This window comes from Neofelis nebulosa, chromosome 10 (assembly GCF_028018385.1).
Source record: "Neofelis nebulosa isolate mNeoNeb1 chromosome 10, mNeoNeb1.pri, whole genome shotgun sequence".
Lineage (NCBI taxonomy): Eukaryota > Metazoa > Chordata > Mammalia > Carnivora > Felidae > Neofelis > Neofelis nebulosa.
The window spans coordinates 73,712,534-73,728,909 of NC_080791.1; the positions used below are offsets into that span (position 1 = coordinate 73,712,534).

Here is a 16,376-nt window from a genome sequence, read left to right on the forward strand (position 1 = left end):
CTAGCTCAGTGGGTAGAGCATGAGACTCTTTTTTTTTTTTTTTTTTTTTTCAACTTTTTTTTTTTTTTTTTTTTTTTTTATTTTTGGGACAGAGAGAGACAGAGCATGAACGGGGAGGAGCAGAGAGAGAGGGAGACACAGAATCGGAAACAGGCTCCAGGCTCCGAGCCATCAGCCCAGAGCCTGACGCGGGGCTCGAACTCACAGACTGTGAGATCGTGACCTGGCTGAAGTCGGACGCTTAACCGACTGCGCCACCCAGGCGCCCCCAGAGCATGAGACTCTTATGTGCCACCAGGCCCCTTCACCATGCCCTCACCTCAGGACCGTGGGAGTTCAACAGGGAGCAACAGGGAGCCCCCAGGTAGTGAGCACCGAAGCATGAAGTAGCCAAAGCCATGATGAGACCCCACCCGAGGAAGCAGGGCCAGGCCAGGGGAGCCGGATGGTATGGGGTCCAGGCTGTGACATGGGTGGCTCTGAGGCTTCATGAAGAGGTTCCCTGTCCCCTCCATGGCCACCCAGCCCAGGGCCAGGGACAGGCCTGGGTTGAGGCCACCCCAATCCTAGCATTGATTTACAGTCTTCATTCTCTGACCCCAGGCCCCTGCTTCACAATCTTTTTTGTCACTGTATTACCCTGGTATCTGCACATGGAGGCTGCATCCCTGACGACCCTGCATCTTGAAGCCTCTGAAGCTCTTTGGTTTTGCAATCGCAAATAAGCGTGGGCCCTTTCTGATAATTTTACAGGACATAGTACCTTAATACAGGGTGTACTATGTACCTAGTACCTTAATAGTACCTAGGTGACATAGTACGGCCAGCATTTGAGACCTGAAGAACACCTGATGGATAAGAATTAACAGACTGGTTAAATTTAAAGATGACCCCATTTGCAAAAACTGCACATTGACTGTGGGAAAAACGTGAGCGAACCTCACGGGCACAGAGCGGTGCCAGTGAGGAGCGTCTGCCAGGATACTCCAGGGGCAACGCCGACTGCTTCAAGTGTCAGGAACCAAGTCTGAAACAGTGTAGGTTTCCCATGGAGCGTTCCCCAGATGCGCTGTCCACACCGGGCCAATCGGCTCCACCCGGGGTCTCAGAGGCCAGTGGTCCCAAAAGTGGGGCGAGCTCACAAAGATGATCTGATGATCATCTCAATGTCCTTCCTCTCGTCTTCTCTCTCCTTTTTCTGCGCATCTCTTCTTCTCTCCAGCTCACCCCCCTCTCTTGTTCACGTGTCTCTCCACGTTTCTCAGGAGAAAGCCTGGTCGTGTGCAGTGAGTACAGGCAGGGTCAGTGAGTCATGGTTTTGCACCCCAGTCCTGCCATTTTCTGGCTGTGTGGCCTAGGGCGAGTCACGAACTCTCTGAGCCAAGGTTCCTCATTTGTAAAATGAGGTGCTAATAGTATGTCCCCTGAGGGGCAGTTGTGAAGCCTGGAGACAATATATGAAATACTTGATGGTCTTCGGGATACAGAGGTGCTCAGTATAAGGAGGCTATTGATATTTTTACATTCTCCCAATCTTCATTGTACTTTTATTATAGAGGCACTATATATGCCTTATAGAAAGTACAGAATCCAAGTAAAGATAAGAAAGTGAAAATACTTTCTTCCTGCTTCCACTGTCAGCACTTGAGTATATATCCTTCCAAATAGTCTCTATGCCTTCATATGTGTGTGTGTGTGTGTGTGTGTGTGTGTGTGTTTTAACCAAAATAAGCATGTATATGCTCTTTTTTATTTTATGTTTTATTGTTTTTATTAAAGTATAATCAATGTACAATATTATATTAGTTTCAGATGTACAACATATTGATTCAAGAAGACGTTACCCTGTCTTCACCATGATGAATGTAGTCACCGACTGTCACCACGCAATGTCATTACAATATTACTGACCATATTCCCTACGCTGTACTTTTCATCTCCGTGACTTATTTATTTTATAACTGCAAGTTTGTATCTTAATCCCCATCACCTATTTCACTCAGCTCCTCACCGGCCTTCCCTCTGGTAACCACCGGTTTGTTCTCTGCAGTTAAGAGTCTGGCTTTTTTGTTTGTTTTCTTGTTCATTTGTTCTGTTTTTCAGACTCCACACGTAAGTGAAATCATATGGTATCTGTCTTTCTCAGTGTGACTTATTTCACTGAGCATCATACCGTCTAGCTCTATCCATGTCGTCAACAATGTGCACATGCTCTTTTTTAACCAGCTGTTTTCAGTTAATGTTAAAAATTTCAAGTTCTATCATACCCCATCCATGATTTTCCTGGTTTGTCCAACCCAGGACCTGTGGTCTCTTAAATATCATTTAATCTAGCATAAGCATCTTTTTCTGCATGACATGGAATTGTAGAGTTTGGGTTGTGGTCCTGCAGAAAGTCCTACCTTCTAGATTTATCCACTTGCTTCCTCCGGGAACTGTTTTCCTTGCTCCTCCCATCCTCTGTGCTTCCTATAAACTAGAAATTAGATCTAAGACCCGCTGGATTCAAGTTATGTGTGGGGCTCGACAGAACACGAGCTTCAACGTACATCACATCACGAGATACAGACTAGCTGGTTGAGACACCGCAACTCAGGCTAATGTTGGTCCTGGATTACGGTGGGGACTGCCAGATGCCTCCATCTTACATTTACAGTTTTCCTCTTTCAGCCAGAAAGTAACCCATTACTTTGACACTATACAAAGGTCCTTCTCTTCCTCCACCTCATAATTTTTTTGATAATCCTAACCTGACTACTCGCAGGGTGACACAGAATTCAGGGGAGGGAAGGCCCAGCTGAGTGACTTTAAGGTTCTGACATTGTCATATCGCTAATGCCTCATCAGAGTGGAACTATGTCTTCCAGTAGGAGTTCTATGGAGAGACTCCAGGAGCCCAGACTTCTTCCCAGGACTCTAGCCCTGGAGGGTGTCTGAGGACACTGGGGGGAACCCAAGGAGGAGCCCTCTCCTTAGCCAATGTTGCATTCTGGGGATTTCTGCTCCAGGTATCTGCAGCTGATGTGTCCCCTGCCTCCTCTCCCTCGCAGTGTGTGAGAGCTTCCGCTGTCCCCAAGTACAGTGTGGCATGGGCACTGCTCTAGTGGAGGTGTGGAGCCCAGACCGCTGCTGCCCCTACAAGTCCTGTGGTAAGTCCCTGGCCAGGGATGCCCTTCCCCAAAGGCGGGGATCCAGGGCCCCCGTGAAGAGTAAGGGAGGGGAGGAATGAGCCACCACTGTCCCTCCAGAATCCCCAGATGGAAGCTGCCAAAATCACCTTCCTCGCCCTGCATCTGATCTCTGGGTGCTTCGCATTCCTACACCTTTTTCTCCCCAGGACAAAAGAAGGGAAAAATCAAGTTCCTTGTTCCCAAAAGGTTTTTCCTTCAAAGCAAGTCTTTATTGCAGCTGTCTGTTAGTAAGCATGATTTTTGTTAAAATTTACCTCTGTGGCACCTGGGTGGCTCAGTTGGTTAAGTGTCTGACTCTTGATTTCGGCTCAGGTCGTGATCTCATGGTTTGTGAGTTCAAGGCCCATGTCCGGGTCTCCGCTTTCTCTCTCCGCCCCTCCCCCCCCAAATAAACAAACAAACAAACAAACAAACAAAACTTACCTCAAACTCCTTTGGGAGCATCAATGATCAATAGTGAATACCAGTGAGCTTTATATAAAATGTTATTTAAAAAGAGTTGAGAAATTATTTTGCATTTATTTCACTGTCTTTTTCCAGGCCTGCAATGTAAGCTTCACGAGGGTAGAGATTTTACTCTATTTTACTCATTGTGTTGTCCCCAGAGCAGAGAAAAGCCTCAGCATGTAGTAAACATGACTGAGTGACCCGGGAGAGCGTTTCACAGGCACTGTGACCTTGAGCTCTCCTTACCGTGAAGCTCGAGCTGACGTGGTGTCTGTTAAGTTTGCTAGTGGGGCCACAGCAGTCGCCTTCCAACAGGACGTGCCCCTGGTCAGAAGTTCCGCCCTTGATGCGTTCCCTCCTGGAGAGGCTCCACATCTGCTCTAGAAAGGGTTTTCAGGAGGATGGGGCGGAATGAAGCCCAGATGACAAAGGACACCTGTGATTGGTCTGTCGGCCTGTTTCTCCTCACCCGCCTCTGGTGGAGCTTAGGACCCATCACTGCCCCCACCTGCCCTACCAGGAAAGCCGCACTTCCCATGCTGGGCTAGGCTGGAGGGAAGCTGAGATTTTGGCTTCTTGACCCCAGTCCCTATCCCAACTGGGCTTGAGGCTGTGCCAGAGTGAGCGGCATGGAGGCCCGGGGAGACTTCTACCTGGACGTCTCCAGTGAGACAGGTCCTGGCCCCTCCTGTTTTTCAGAGTGTGACTGCGACACAATCCCGGTGCCCCGGTGCCACCTGGTATGGAGACCCTGCTCCTCCCCGCCGTCTATGACCTGCCTCCCCCTTTCCTTTCCACTCTTTCCCATCCCCTGGAGACCCTATTCCTTTAATGTAGTGCAAAGAGCCGTGGATCACAAGTTGGCATTCTTGTCCTAAGCTCTGCCCTCTGAGCCCAGTGTCCTCATTTATAGAGTGGGCGTGAGGATGCTTCAGCATTGTGATGAGCAAGTACAATGATGATGGTGGAGATGATGATGGTGGGGATGGTGGGGATGAAGATGATGAAGGTGATGATACTTTTTACGGCAGCTCATGCTTATTGAGAGCTAACTATATGTCAGGAACGTTCCTGGGCCTTGTGTATATAGTGTCATGCCAACAAGGTTGATTCCACGATGAGCTCAGTGATACAGACAAGGAAGCTCAGGTTCAGATCGTGAAGCTAGTAAATCACAGTCAGGATTAGAACCCAGGAAGTCTGACTCCAGAGGCCATGCCCTTAACCACCAGACCGCACAGCCACTGAGGGAAGGGAAAATACTGTAAGAAATGTGAAGTTATGTTTAAAGTTTTTTCACAATTTTCTAGATTTTATATATTCTCCTCACCCCCTACCCCCCAGCACACATTTCCTCTCATTTTCTCCCCCACTCCTCCCTCCTCCCTTCAACTGGTGAAGGAGGAAGGGAGATAGTATGAGCCAAGCTGGGTTCTTGGCTGGAAGCCATGCAATGGTCCCTCCCTGATGCGGCCCGTGGGTTCTTGGGATGAGAGGAGAGGCCTAAGTCCCTGAAGAAGACGTCGGGGAGTGATCCTCAGTGGGGAAGCCATACTGGGAATTTCTCCCTTGGCTGGGGAGTGACTGAGCTTGCCGGAGCTTGCCAGCCCCTCCCCACCCACCTCGAGGAGGCAGCTGATAGAGACAAGGGCCCCGGTGGCAGACTGCTCCCAAGGGCAGGGCTGGGCTTCCCCAGCGTGGGGTGCTGACTGCCTCTGCCCCACCCAGTGGGAGAAGTCCCAGCTGGACGAGGAGTTCCTGCACAGCGTGGAGAACGTGTGTGGATGCGCCAAATACGAGTGCGGTGAGTGGGGAAGGGAAGCCCGTGGGGTAGAGCCAGGCTGGGCCCGATGTGCGTGCTGGGCTCCGGTGACTGTTGCCATCCTGCACGCCCAACCAGTGAAGGCCCCCGTGTGCCTGAGCCGTGAGCTGGGGGTGATGCTGCCGGGCCAGACCGTGGTGGAACTCTCGGCCGATGGCGTGTGCCACACCTCCCGCTGCACTGACGTGCTCGACCCTCTTACCAGCTTCTACCAAATCAACACCACCTCTGTGCTGTGTGACGTGCACTGTGAGGCGGTAGGTGCAGGGCAGGATGGGGGTGGGCAGGGGCAGCGGCTGGCCTGGGTGATCCCTGATGCTCCAGGAATCAGAGGAGTCTCAAGGTTTCTAGACAAATCTGAAGAGGAGACATGGTGCGGGCAGGGGACCCTTCAGAGACCTCTGTAGAAAGTGCTGAGAACGGGCGGGGTTGGGAGAGGCCAGGAGGGGAACGGCAAGAGTGAAGGTCTGGCAAGGGCGAGTATTTGACAGAAGACGTATTTATGAAGCACCTACTTACGACTGGTACATTCCCTATTGCTTTGGTTTGTGTGTTTGTGTTGTTACCCTTTGTGCACTTCTGCACACCCGGTATCTAAGATAGTGACTGGCTTCTAGTAAAAGCTAAAAGGGGCTGGCATTATTCCCATTTGTCAGATGAGAAAGCTGAGGTTTAGGGAGGTCCGGTCATTTGTACAAATTCCCACAGGGACCGGGAGTCAGACTGAGGTCTGCGTGGAAACAAAACCAGCACCCTTAATCACCAGCAGTGCTGTCTTTGAAAGGGGTGGAAATGCTCTTCGTCAACTGGGAATGGGTCTAGGAACTGCTGTAAAGGAGGCTTAAGGGATGACCTTCCTGTCTGAAATAAGAGGTTGGGAGCGAGCTCCCTTTCTGAGCATCTACAGGGGGGCCTTCTCTGGGCTTGGGGCTCAGAGACCATCAGACAGTAGGAAAGCAGGAGGGTGGAGGTGGGCACATGGCTGAGGTCCCTCTGGTCCCGCCCTGTCCTGCAGAATCAGGAGTACGAGCATCCACGGGACCTGGCTGCCTGCTGTGGCTCCTGTAGGAACGTGTCCTGCCTCTTCACTTTCCCCAACGGCACCACCTCCCTGTTCTTGGTATGCAGCCCCTTAACCACCCACCTGGGAGGGCATCCCAGGAGGCAGCCGGGGCTCAGGGCTAGGCACAGACAGGGTCCTGGGCAGCACCTGTGCCCAAGAGCTGTGCCCTGTCTGTTCACTCAGACCATCTAGCCACCCAGTCCCCATTGTCCACCTCTGTGCCCTCCAGCCTGGGGCGTCCTGGATCGCAAACTGTACCCGCCATCACTGTGGCAACACGCCCCTGGGCGCTGTGCTTGTCCGCTCACCCATCAGCTGCCCGCCACTCAACGAGACCGAGTGTGCCAAGGTCAGTGCCAGCCTTCTCCCCTCACAGCATGGCCTGAAGCCAGGGGTATCACCTGTCTTACTGGCGGGGGACGTTGCAGGGTGTGGGGCTCCTGTGTGCAGAAGTGAGGGAAGAGGGGTTCCCTGGAGGCCATACCTGCCCTGCCACCCCAGCTCCACATCTCTCCATGTTCCTGCTCTGACCGCGTCACACCCCACATCCTCATGCGTCACACACACAGCCGCACACGGATGTATGCAAACATACATCCTCACATGTTCTGAGACGTCACATACATGCCATGCAGGTGCACAGTTCAGTCCTCTGATGCTCTAATGGCACTACCACTAGCCAAAACAGCACTGGCAGGGACAGCTGTCACTAAGGGCACACGCCTCAAGGAAAAGGATTTCTGGGGGGTTTGGTTATTGTTAAATGAGGAAGGTTCCTGAGATTGATACTGGACATCGAAAGGTTTCTGATCTTAAAAACAAGTACACACGCTCCCAGTCACACACACTCGCACTACAAAACCACACATGTATATGTTCACAAAGTCACATGCATGTGCTCACACACACAATACTTATTTACAAAGAACAGTCACATCATTGTTTTATCCATTTCATAATAGAGGAGGAGGGCTATAAGGGATAACTGCACCCATTTTAAGGGTGGGAAAACGGAGCCCAGAGGAAAAAGGATGACTTATCCGGGGCTGGGATGGAGCCCAGGCCACTGACCCAAATGGGTCAGCCCCTGCATCGCTCCCCTCTCGGACCCTCTGTGCAGGAAGCACTAATGTGGGCACAGGGTGGGGCAGGAGGGAAGCCGCCACTGGAAAGATGGGAGGATCTCACCATCTTAACCCAGCCTCCGGTCTTACTGGGGCCACTGGCAGCTTTTATGCCAGTGGCCGAGCCAGTCAGGTTAGTCCCTGTGGCTCTCCCATGGCCAGCCCAGGGGCGCCTTCTCCCTCTGGCCAGGGCCTGATGGACGGCAGGGCCTGGCACACCTGCCCTGGGGCATCTTGGGAGGAAAAGCTGAGTCAGGGCTCTGTGCCTTTTCTGCCTTTTGCTGGGATCTTGGCTTCTGGCCTGGGACGGGCTCTCCCACTCACCTCCCCTCCTCTCCCTCTAGGTTGGGGGCTCAGTGGTACCTTCCTTGGAAGGATGCTGCAGGACATGTGAGTGAGCACGGTGGAGGCCCAGGGGTGAGGTCTCTGGTCGGGGGACAGGGTATCCTGTCAGGGCTCAGAGGGCCAGGTTCCTGGCCTGGCACCTCCAGTGCTAGTTCTTCGGGGGTTTAGATGAAGGGATAACACCGATACCATGGGGCTCACGGCACTGGCACAGATATGCGGGTGGGCAGAGCCCATGCTCCTGTCCCTATCCCAACAAAAGGCCTTTACTTCTTGATGGAGACAGGGGACATTGGGCTATTGAGTCCAGGAGGTCAGAGATTCATCAGCTCTTCTGCCTCCTCCTGCCCCTGCCAAGACCCCGAGCCCGGAAGCCCCCCAGGTGAATTCTCCTTGTGGTCAGGAGCCCTGTCTCAGAGATTCCCGCCGGGGGGGATTCAGGCCCACAGGGTCGCTGTCTCAGTCCGAGTGACCTGGACTCACACCTGGCCCCTGGAACCTGTAGCCCGAGCCACATAAGCATGCACGTTCTAGTCAGCTTTAGGACCTTTGTCTACACGCCTCCCCTCTCCCTAGGGTCCTCAGACTGTCCTTTGGAGGGATGTAGAATTTGACACCCTTTTGTGTCCATCTCACATACTGCAAGGAAGCTGGGCTCAGTGCCTCACTGGCTGATCTCCGACCCGCAACTCATGTTCCCTGAATATTCCATGTGCTCCCGTGTGACCTACGACCCATGTCCCTCTCCCCAGGTTCCCCGGGGACCCTGTTTCCTGTGGTCCCCGTTAGCCCCGCCTCTCCTCCACGGGTTAGTGTCCACTGCCACCCAGGTACTCCTCTCGGAAACCCACAGGACTGAGGCATGCAGCCACGTTGCTATTCCCAACAACGTTCCTTCTGCTAGATGGCCCCAGCTCTGGGGGTGGGGGAGGGGAGGGCGGGGCCCCTGCTCCCTGCCTCTGGCAAAGGCCTTTCTGGGCCAACAGTGCATGCTGGGTAGCGAGCCTCATCCCTTGGGCTTGCGTGGGAATGCTTCAGCGGTTCCCCCTCTCCTGGACCCATCAATGCCCAATGCCACCACCACTTTGCTCCCATTCGTCACTCAGCTGGCCTTGGTCTGGGACCCCGAGGGCCCTGGCCGGGACAGCCCTTGGTCCTCTTGCCTCCTGGAAGCAGGGAAGGAGGAAAAAGTGAACTTAGCTCTGGCCAGGAGTCCTCCAGCTGGGATGATAGGAAACCCACTGTGGTGAGGCCAAGAGGCCAGAAGAAAGGATTCCACCCTGTTTCTGGCAGGCACCCTCAGTGACAGAGGGAGCCCATGCATCAGACAAATATTTATTGAGCATCAATATGCCAGGCCGTGTTTTAGGCACTGCAGACACAGCATAAATAAAGCTTTATGGAGCTGATGTTGTAGTGGGAGAGCCCCGCATAATAAGTCAAATATATATGATGGATGCATCCAGTTTTATGGGGATTGAAACTTATGCAACTTGGGGGGCCTCATAAGAGAAAGAACACAAACTTACAAGTCCTGTATCAGGGTGTGAAAGCGAGGATTTATTGAGAATGAGAAAAGAACCCACAAGTTGTGGAAGAGGCTGTTCAAAGGAAGGCCCAAAGCTTCCGTTTCCCCAGCATACTGGGGACATGATGGTGACAGTGCCCCAGATAGAAATAAGGCAAGGGAGGGGGCAGGGAGGGAGCACAGGGTAGAGGGAGGCCGGGTGTTATAGTTTCAGGAGTGGTGAAGGAAGGGCCCAAGGATGAGCTATTTGAGCCAGTGAGGGCAGGAATGGCCCTGAGCTCGCTTGTCTGTGGGAGGTGTGGTCCAGGCAGAGGAACCTGCTTATCACTTTCCACCTCTGTGACAACTGTGTGAAGTGGGCAAATCCCTGGCCCTGTCTGATAGATAAAGGAAACCCAGTGAGCCTGAGGCGTGCAAGCATCTGCTCGGGACTGGGGTTTCCAGACATCCAGGAAACTGCAGATTCTTTACCCAGAAGCCCTCTCAGAGTCAGAATGCTGAAGCTGAGCCAGAGGCACAAGGGGAGTGGGGGGGGGGGGGATGGCCAGGGTCACGGGCAAGGATTAGAGATAGGCTTTGGGGGTGGGGTGGGGAAGCAGCCCACCTGGTCTCCAGATCCTTCTCCTCCTCCCTGGCCAAGAGCCCCTGAGACCATCCAGACATCGTTCCTTTTCTCCCCTGCCCTAGCCATCTCCACATCTTTCCAGGGCACTGAGTTAGAAGGCTTTCTCTTTGCTGGCAAGGGGCTCTAATGCATGGGCACTAACACCAGTAGAGAGACCCTCTAGCATGACACTAACTGCCCCAGTCTGGCCCATCCTGCTGCCCCCTGCCAGCACTTCTCAGCCATAGCTGCCTCACCCAGCCTGTCCCCCCAGGTAAAGAGGATGGGCGCTCCTGCAAGAAGGTGACCATCCGTATGACCATCCGAAAGAATGAGTGCAGGAGCAACACCCCTGTGAGTGTCGCCCAAGTGGTGGTGGGAGGGGGTTGGGGGGGCGGGGCTACACAGTGGGCCTCACTGGCCTGCCTGTCTCCAGGTGAACCTCGTGTCCTGCGACGGGAGATGCCCATCCGCCAGCATCTACAACTACAACATCAACACCTACGCCCGCTTCTGCAAGTGCTGCCGGGAGGTGGGCCTGCAGCGCCGCTCTGTGCAGCTCTTCTGTGCCACCAACGCCACCTGGGTGCCCTACACAGTGCAGGAGCCCACCGACTGCGCCTGCCAGTGGTCTTGAGACCTGGGGGCTGGCTGGCCCAGTGTGCAGGGGGAAGCTCCTGGGGAGTAGAGAGCTGGTATGTGCTGAGCATGGAATGCCAGGCAGAGGCACAGAATGTGACTACACCCATACCGGCTCTTTCTCTGGCCTCCCTCTCCTGCATACAGGGAAAGTGCCACACCCGAGGGGTCAGGGAACTCAGCTCTGTCCTTGGCTGAGGTTTGGAATGGGCCCTAGATTGGGGGCACCAGCCCCTGCATGGATGTGGGAATCCATGACTCTGGCTACAAGTGGAGAGGGGGAAGGCTTTCCTGAGAAGGAAGGACCAGAGCTAGACCCAAGACCACGTGCAGGGCCAGGATGTGGTGGCCCATTCTCTCTTTTGGCCCTTTCTACCAGGGAAGAACCACAGACACAGTAAAAGGAAGGGAGGCTTTAATTACAACACACAGGCCTGTGAGTAGCTGCCCAGGAGGACTTCCCAGAAGCATAGAGGGTGGGTTCCCAGGCCGGGGTCCTCTCAGCAGTGTTGTGAGGTCAGGCCCAGAGACTGGGGAGGGGGCTTGGTGGCCCTCAAGTCCCCTATAGCCCCAAGAGGGATGCCCTTGTATTCTGTTGTTGACACTGCGGTTCAGGAAAGGATTTAGAAGAACAGACCCATGCCTGCTCTATACGTATCCCCCACAGCCAGCCTTCCTGGAGGTGAGCTGGCTCTTGCGAGGTGCGGGCAGGAGCCTTGGTTATTTAATGGTACCTTCAGCCTGCAAGGGCAGTGCCTGGCTTTGCAATGTGCCTTCTCTCCACGGACATAGTAGAGTTGGTCTCTGGAGGGGCCTGACTGTGAGTTTTGTGGCTCAGCCAATTCTTAGCTCTCTGCATCATGGGACTGTTTAGCAGGAAAGCGTCTATCAGTGGAAAATGCAAGCCCTACATACAGCTGATCTCCCAGAACCTTGTCTCTGAACCAGAGTGTCCTTCTTAAAGCCAGGTCTAGGGTCCCCTTCACACCCCACTATGTAGGCCACCTCCCCATGCCACTGTGTGCTGCTGGGGTCCAGGCCAGGATGTTCAGGCCCCAGCAGTGCTCTGGTATGTCTGGGGATATGTGGCTGCCCTAGTGTCCCTAGGTTTGGGGATAGGGGCCTGTGCCAAGATGGTCCCCAGCTGTTCCTGCAGCCTCTTTGTTCTTGTATCTGTATTCTGGCTCTAGATCCAATAAACCACAGAAAGATATCAGGCCTCTGAGCATCTCTCAGGGTGTCAGGTTTGCTTTGAATCTGAAGGAGTTTCAGCTGTGAAGAAAAGACTCTATTTTATGGCCCTGAAGGTCACCCCACCTTGTCCTGCCCCACCTGTGCCCAGCACTGTGACCCCCTCAGCACCTGCCCTGCCCCCACTGTGTACTCCTGGGGACCTCACTCCTGATGGTCACACCCACCACTGGAATCACATGTTTCTGCCTCTTCACCTCACCTTCACTTCCACCCAGGCATCCCTCCTGCCTGCTCCTCCCGGAAGCCAGCCTCCTACTCCAGCCCTTTGGCCAAATATCCCAGTCCTGATCCCCCAGCTGCCTCCTGGGAAACCAACTCTTTTAGATTCAGACATTTTAGTGTAAGATTCACAAGAAACACCCGTTATCAGCCAGCATGATCCCATGCCCTGTGCTTTAGAAAGGACAGGACATGGTGAGGAATTTAAACCTTGATCAGTGTTGCCGGATTGCCCTCAAAAAGCCACCAGCAGCACTGATATCAATGTTCACTGAAATGATTTGGAGATGGTGATTTATATAAAAAATACATACACCCTTTGATGAAGCCATCATATTTCTAGGCAGCTGTGGTAGGCTGAATGATGGTCTTCCAGATATGTCCATATATTCATGCCAGAAAGCTCTGAATATATGACTTTACATAGTAAAAGGGACTCTGCAGATGTGATTACAGTAATACATTTGAGGTGGGGAGGCCATCCTGGATTATCCAGGTGGGCCCAATGTCATCCCAAGAGTCCTTGGAAGAGAGAGGCAGGAGGGGTCAGAGAGAGGAGATGAGATGACAGATGTTGAGGTTGAAATGATGCACTTTAAGGTTGGAGGAAGGGGCCGCTGGCCAAAGAATGTGGGCAGCCCCTAGAAGCTGGAAGAGGCAAGGAATGCATTCTCCCCTGGAGCTCCAGAAGGAACACAGGCCTGCCCACACCTTGATTTTAACCCAGTGAAACTGATTTCAGACTTCTGACCTCTGGAACTCTAAGAGAATACATTTGTGTTATTTTAAGCCATTAAGTTTGTGGTAATTTGTTACAGCAGCCATAGAAAACCAAGGCAATTCATACAAGGCAGGTGCCCAATTATTTATTACAGCATTGTTTTAAGTTAAAAAAAAAAAAAGTAACAACTTTACATGCCTATCAATGTGAATGATTAGATCACCTGCTACAGCCACACCATTGAAAATTATAATAGAACTGTTTCATATACTGGCATGGTGGGCTCTCTAGGATACGGAAAATGAAGAAAGGAAATTGTGGGTCAAGTCCCACAGGATGATCCACCTCCTTTATGCACCTGTGCAGGGACACACACACATACACACACACCTACATCAGTCTCATTCCCTTGAAGGGTTTTCAGGACTGAGGAGGGCCCTTCCTCACTGCTTGGGCCAGCTGGTTCAATGGCAACATTGGTCCCAGAACATTCTGTTTGGTCCTGAGGGTCCCAAAGACTGTCACTGTGTAAGGGAGGACGAAGTGATTACTCTAGAATAGATTCAAGGCTCAAGGGGTATGCATGGCCTCCCCCCTATCCCCAATCCCTTTCATGACTTAAAGCTTCAGGGAAGCCCAGAGGCCACACAGCAGACAGGTAAGGAAACAGGAACCCAGGGCCCAGCCCCTCAGAGAGCTGGTAGCTGAGCTGGGCGGCTGCCCAGCCTACGGGCCCCCTGTGACGTCTTTGCAAACACGAGGGGTTTTGAGCCCCAGAACCATCCCATTTTCCCTGCCTCGGGCTCAAGTTCCCGCCCTGATTTTCTGGGCTTAATCTTCTTCCTGTGGAAATCAATAAGGACATTGTGATGGAATGATTCACGTTCAAGGTCAGGCCAGAGCAAATTGGAGGCGACATGCTGATTTTACCGCCTCACAGAGAGGAGAGCCAATCCTGCTCCCAGACCCCTTAACCCTTTCCTCGCCACCCCCAGAGGTGGGGGCAGCACTCGCCCAGCTTCAGCCTCCTCCCTCAAGCCTAGGGCCCCAGGGCACATTCACCCTAGTGTGGCCCTGCCCTTTATATCCCCCTCCCGCCCCCTCCCCCCCTGGGGGCTCTGACCACACAGGCTTTGGAACCTCACACAAGCTCCTGGTGATTTGGGGTAGGTAGATGGCAATCACAGCCTGAGCCAAACAGGAACAACTTCAACTTGAAGGTCAGATGCTACTTGTATAAATTCATTGGCCACATCCTGACCCAGGAAATCTGTCTCCGTGAAGGTGCGCTTTTCCCACTTCCAACCCTCTTTTCAGAGCTCTTAGGTCCCCCCCCCCCCACCCCTTCCCTGCTGCCCAGGGTTGTCCCACATGGGGAGACGGAGGAGAAGGGGGACTAAATTCCTCATTAAAAAAAAAAATTTTGTTTAATGTTTATTTTTGAGAGAGAGAGAGCGCTTGCACATGATTGAGGGAGGGGCAGAGAGAGGGAGACACAGAATCCGAAGCAGGGTCCAGGCTCTAAGCTGTCAGCATAGAGCCCGAGGCAGGGCTTGAACCCACGAATGGCGAGATCATGACCTGAGCCGAAATCGGTGCTTAATCGCTGAGCCACCCAGGTGCCCCAGTTCCTCATTTTTTTTTTTTTTAATGCACAGCAAGTCAGATCATTTCTGTGGCTCTAACATGATACAGGTTTATTTCTCCCTCCTATAACAAACAAAAACAAAAACAAAAACAGGTGTTTCTGAGTAGCTGGAACCTTGCTTCCGAAACGATTCAGGACCCTGGCTCCTCTATCTTGAGGGACTACCATCTTCAACACAAGCCTTGCAAAGGCGCCATGCTCCTCTGCATCAAGCCAGCCCCTGGGAGGTGTGCCAGGAGCAGGAAGCATGCACTGCAGGTTGGGGGAGCGGGAGCGCAAGTGGCTTGCTCTCTTCCACTCACATCCCTCTGCCCAGAACCTGTGTATGTGGCCACAACTAACTGCAAAGGAGGCTGGGAGATGTAGTCCGACTGTGTGCCCAGGAAGAAGAGGGGCTGGGTCTGTGATATGTCTTCTCAGTGAGGAGGTAGATAGTGGGTCAACTCTGAGGAGTGTGGGTGAGCAGGACAGAGAGAGATAGGGCATGAGGTCAAGGGAAGGTTTATTTGTTTGGTGGTTTGAGGAAGGCAGTGATTTGACCAAGTATTCTGGAAGGAGCCAATGGAGAGGGAAGGGTTTTGCTGGGGAAGAGCTCAGGGTCTCAGAGGGCCCTGGGCTGGCATGAGGAGGAACAGTGACAGATAAAGGCACCTCTGGCTGGGTGGACCCTGCCCTGATCTTTATTCATTCTGGGCCCCCAGCGTCTAACACAGAGCACTGAAAGCTGAGTATGAACATGTGTTTAAGCATGAAAGGGAGGAGCCCGGGCAGCAAGAAGTTAAAGAATGTAGGGGTGGGCAGATCTGGGGAGCCAGGTGCCCCCCAGCATACTGTGGCAGTGCCAGTTAATCCCTTGCAGCAGGCAGGAGGCCTGCACAGCTGTCTCTCTCAAGCTGGAACTGCACACCCAGCCGGCCCTTTGCCCAGAGGTCCTGGCTGCCCAGGGTTGGGAGGAAGGGGAGGAGATAGGTAGGCAACATGGTGGGTAACTGGTCCAGCCCCTGCATGCTTGGACAACTCGTTCTCCGGAGCTGAGCCACTCTCTAGGCTGGCTACTCAGCACACCGCAACCCCCCCAACTGCCGCCACACTTGGCATGAAGACCTACCTTCCTCTGGGCCACTGTCCTCCCCGCCAGGCTAAAGCCAAACTCTGTCCCTGTTCGTCCCACATCACATCCATTTCTGCCTCTGCGCCTTTGCCTGGGCCCTTTGCCTCCCTCTCCCTGGGCAGTTCCTGCCCAGCCTTCTGACCAGCTTTGAGCTGCAAAACCCCAGCCTTTGGTTCCTTCTCTTTGGCCACTAGTCCCCCACGGCCCTAGGTTCTCCTTTTCTGGGGTGTTATGCGCCAGTGCGACCCTATGCTCTGCTCAGGGAAGATGGATGCAGGCCCAGCTGCAGCATTCCGTCATTATTCACCCACATTTCATTCACAACAGATGAGGAAGCCATGGCTCAGAGAGGTTTAGCAACTGCACAGCTGGAGAGTGGGGGACTCGGGACTTGAGCCCATGCTTATGTCACTCCAGAGTCCACCATCAGACTTTCCTTCTCACCGGGAAAAGCACAAAAAGGACTGCTGGGTGTCGAGACCCCTTCCTCCGGGAAGCCAGAGAGCACAGTGGAAAGAATATTCTAGTCTCTTCTCTCTCTTTGGCCAGTTACCAGTTATAGGATTTTGGCAAATGTCAAGGCTCAGTCCCCCATTGTGAGGAGGGGCAACAGGTTCTACATGCTCGGGCTGGCATGAGTGTCAAGTGAGATCATGGATG

At 53.1% G+C, this 16,376-nt stretch overlaps 1 protein-coding gene across 1 annotated transcript in view; it reads left to right on the forward strand.

The window, feature by feature from the left end:
- OTOG (otogelin) overlaps positions 1 to 11,976 on the forward strand; it is a 90,902-nt gene extending 78,926 nt beyond the window's left edge. Inside the window, exons 48-56 of the mRNA XM_058686540.1 lie at positions 3,051 to 3,149; positions 4,338 to 4,378; positions 5,367 to 5,442; positions 5,539 to 5,717; positions 6,476 to 6,580; positions 6,753 to 6,872; positions 7,992 to 8,037; positions 10,399 to 10,478; positions 10,561 to 11,976. Coding sequence (XP_058542523.1) covers positions 3,051 to 3,149; positions 4,338 to 4,378; positions 5,367 to 5,442; positions 5,539 to 5,717; positions 6,476 to 6,580; positions 6,753 to 6,872; positions 7,992 to 8,037; positions 10,399 to 10,478; positions 10,561 to 10,761 — 947 coding nt within the window. The 3' untranslated portion in view covers positions 10,762 to 11,976. The remainder of the gene's footprint in view (positions 1 to 3,050; positions 3,150 to 4,337; positions 4,379 to 5,366; positions 5,443 to 5,538; positions 5,718 to 6,475; positions 6,581 to 6,752; positions 6,873 to 7,991; positions 8,038 to 10,398; positions 10,479 to 10,560) is intronic.
- The last annotated feature ends 4,400 nt before the right edge of the window (positions 11,977 to 16,376 follow it).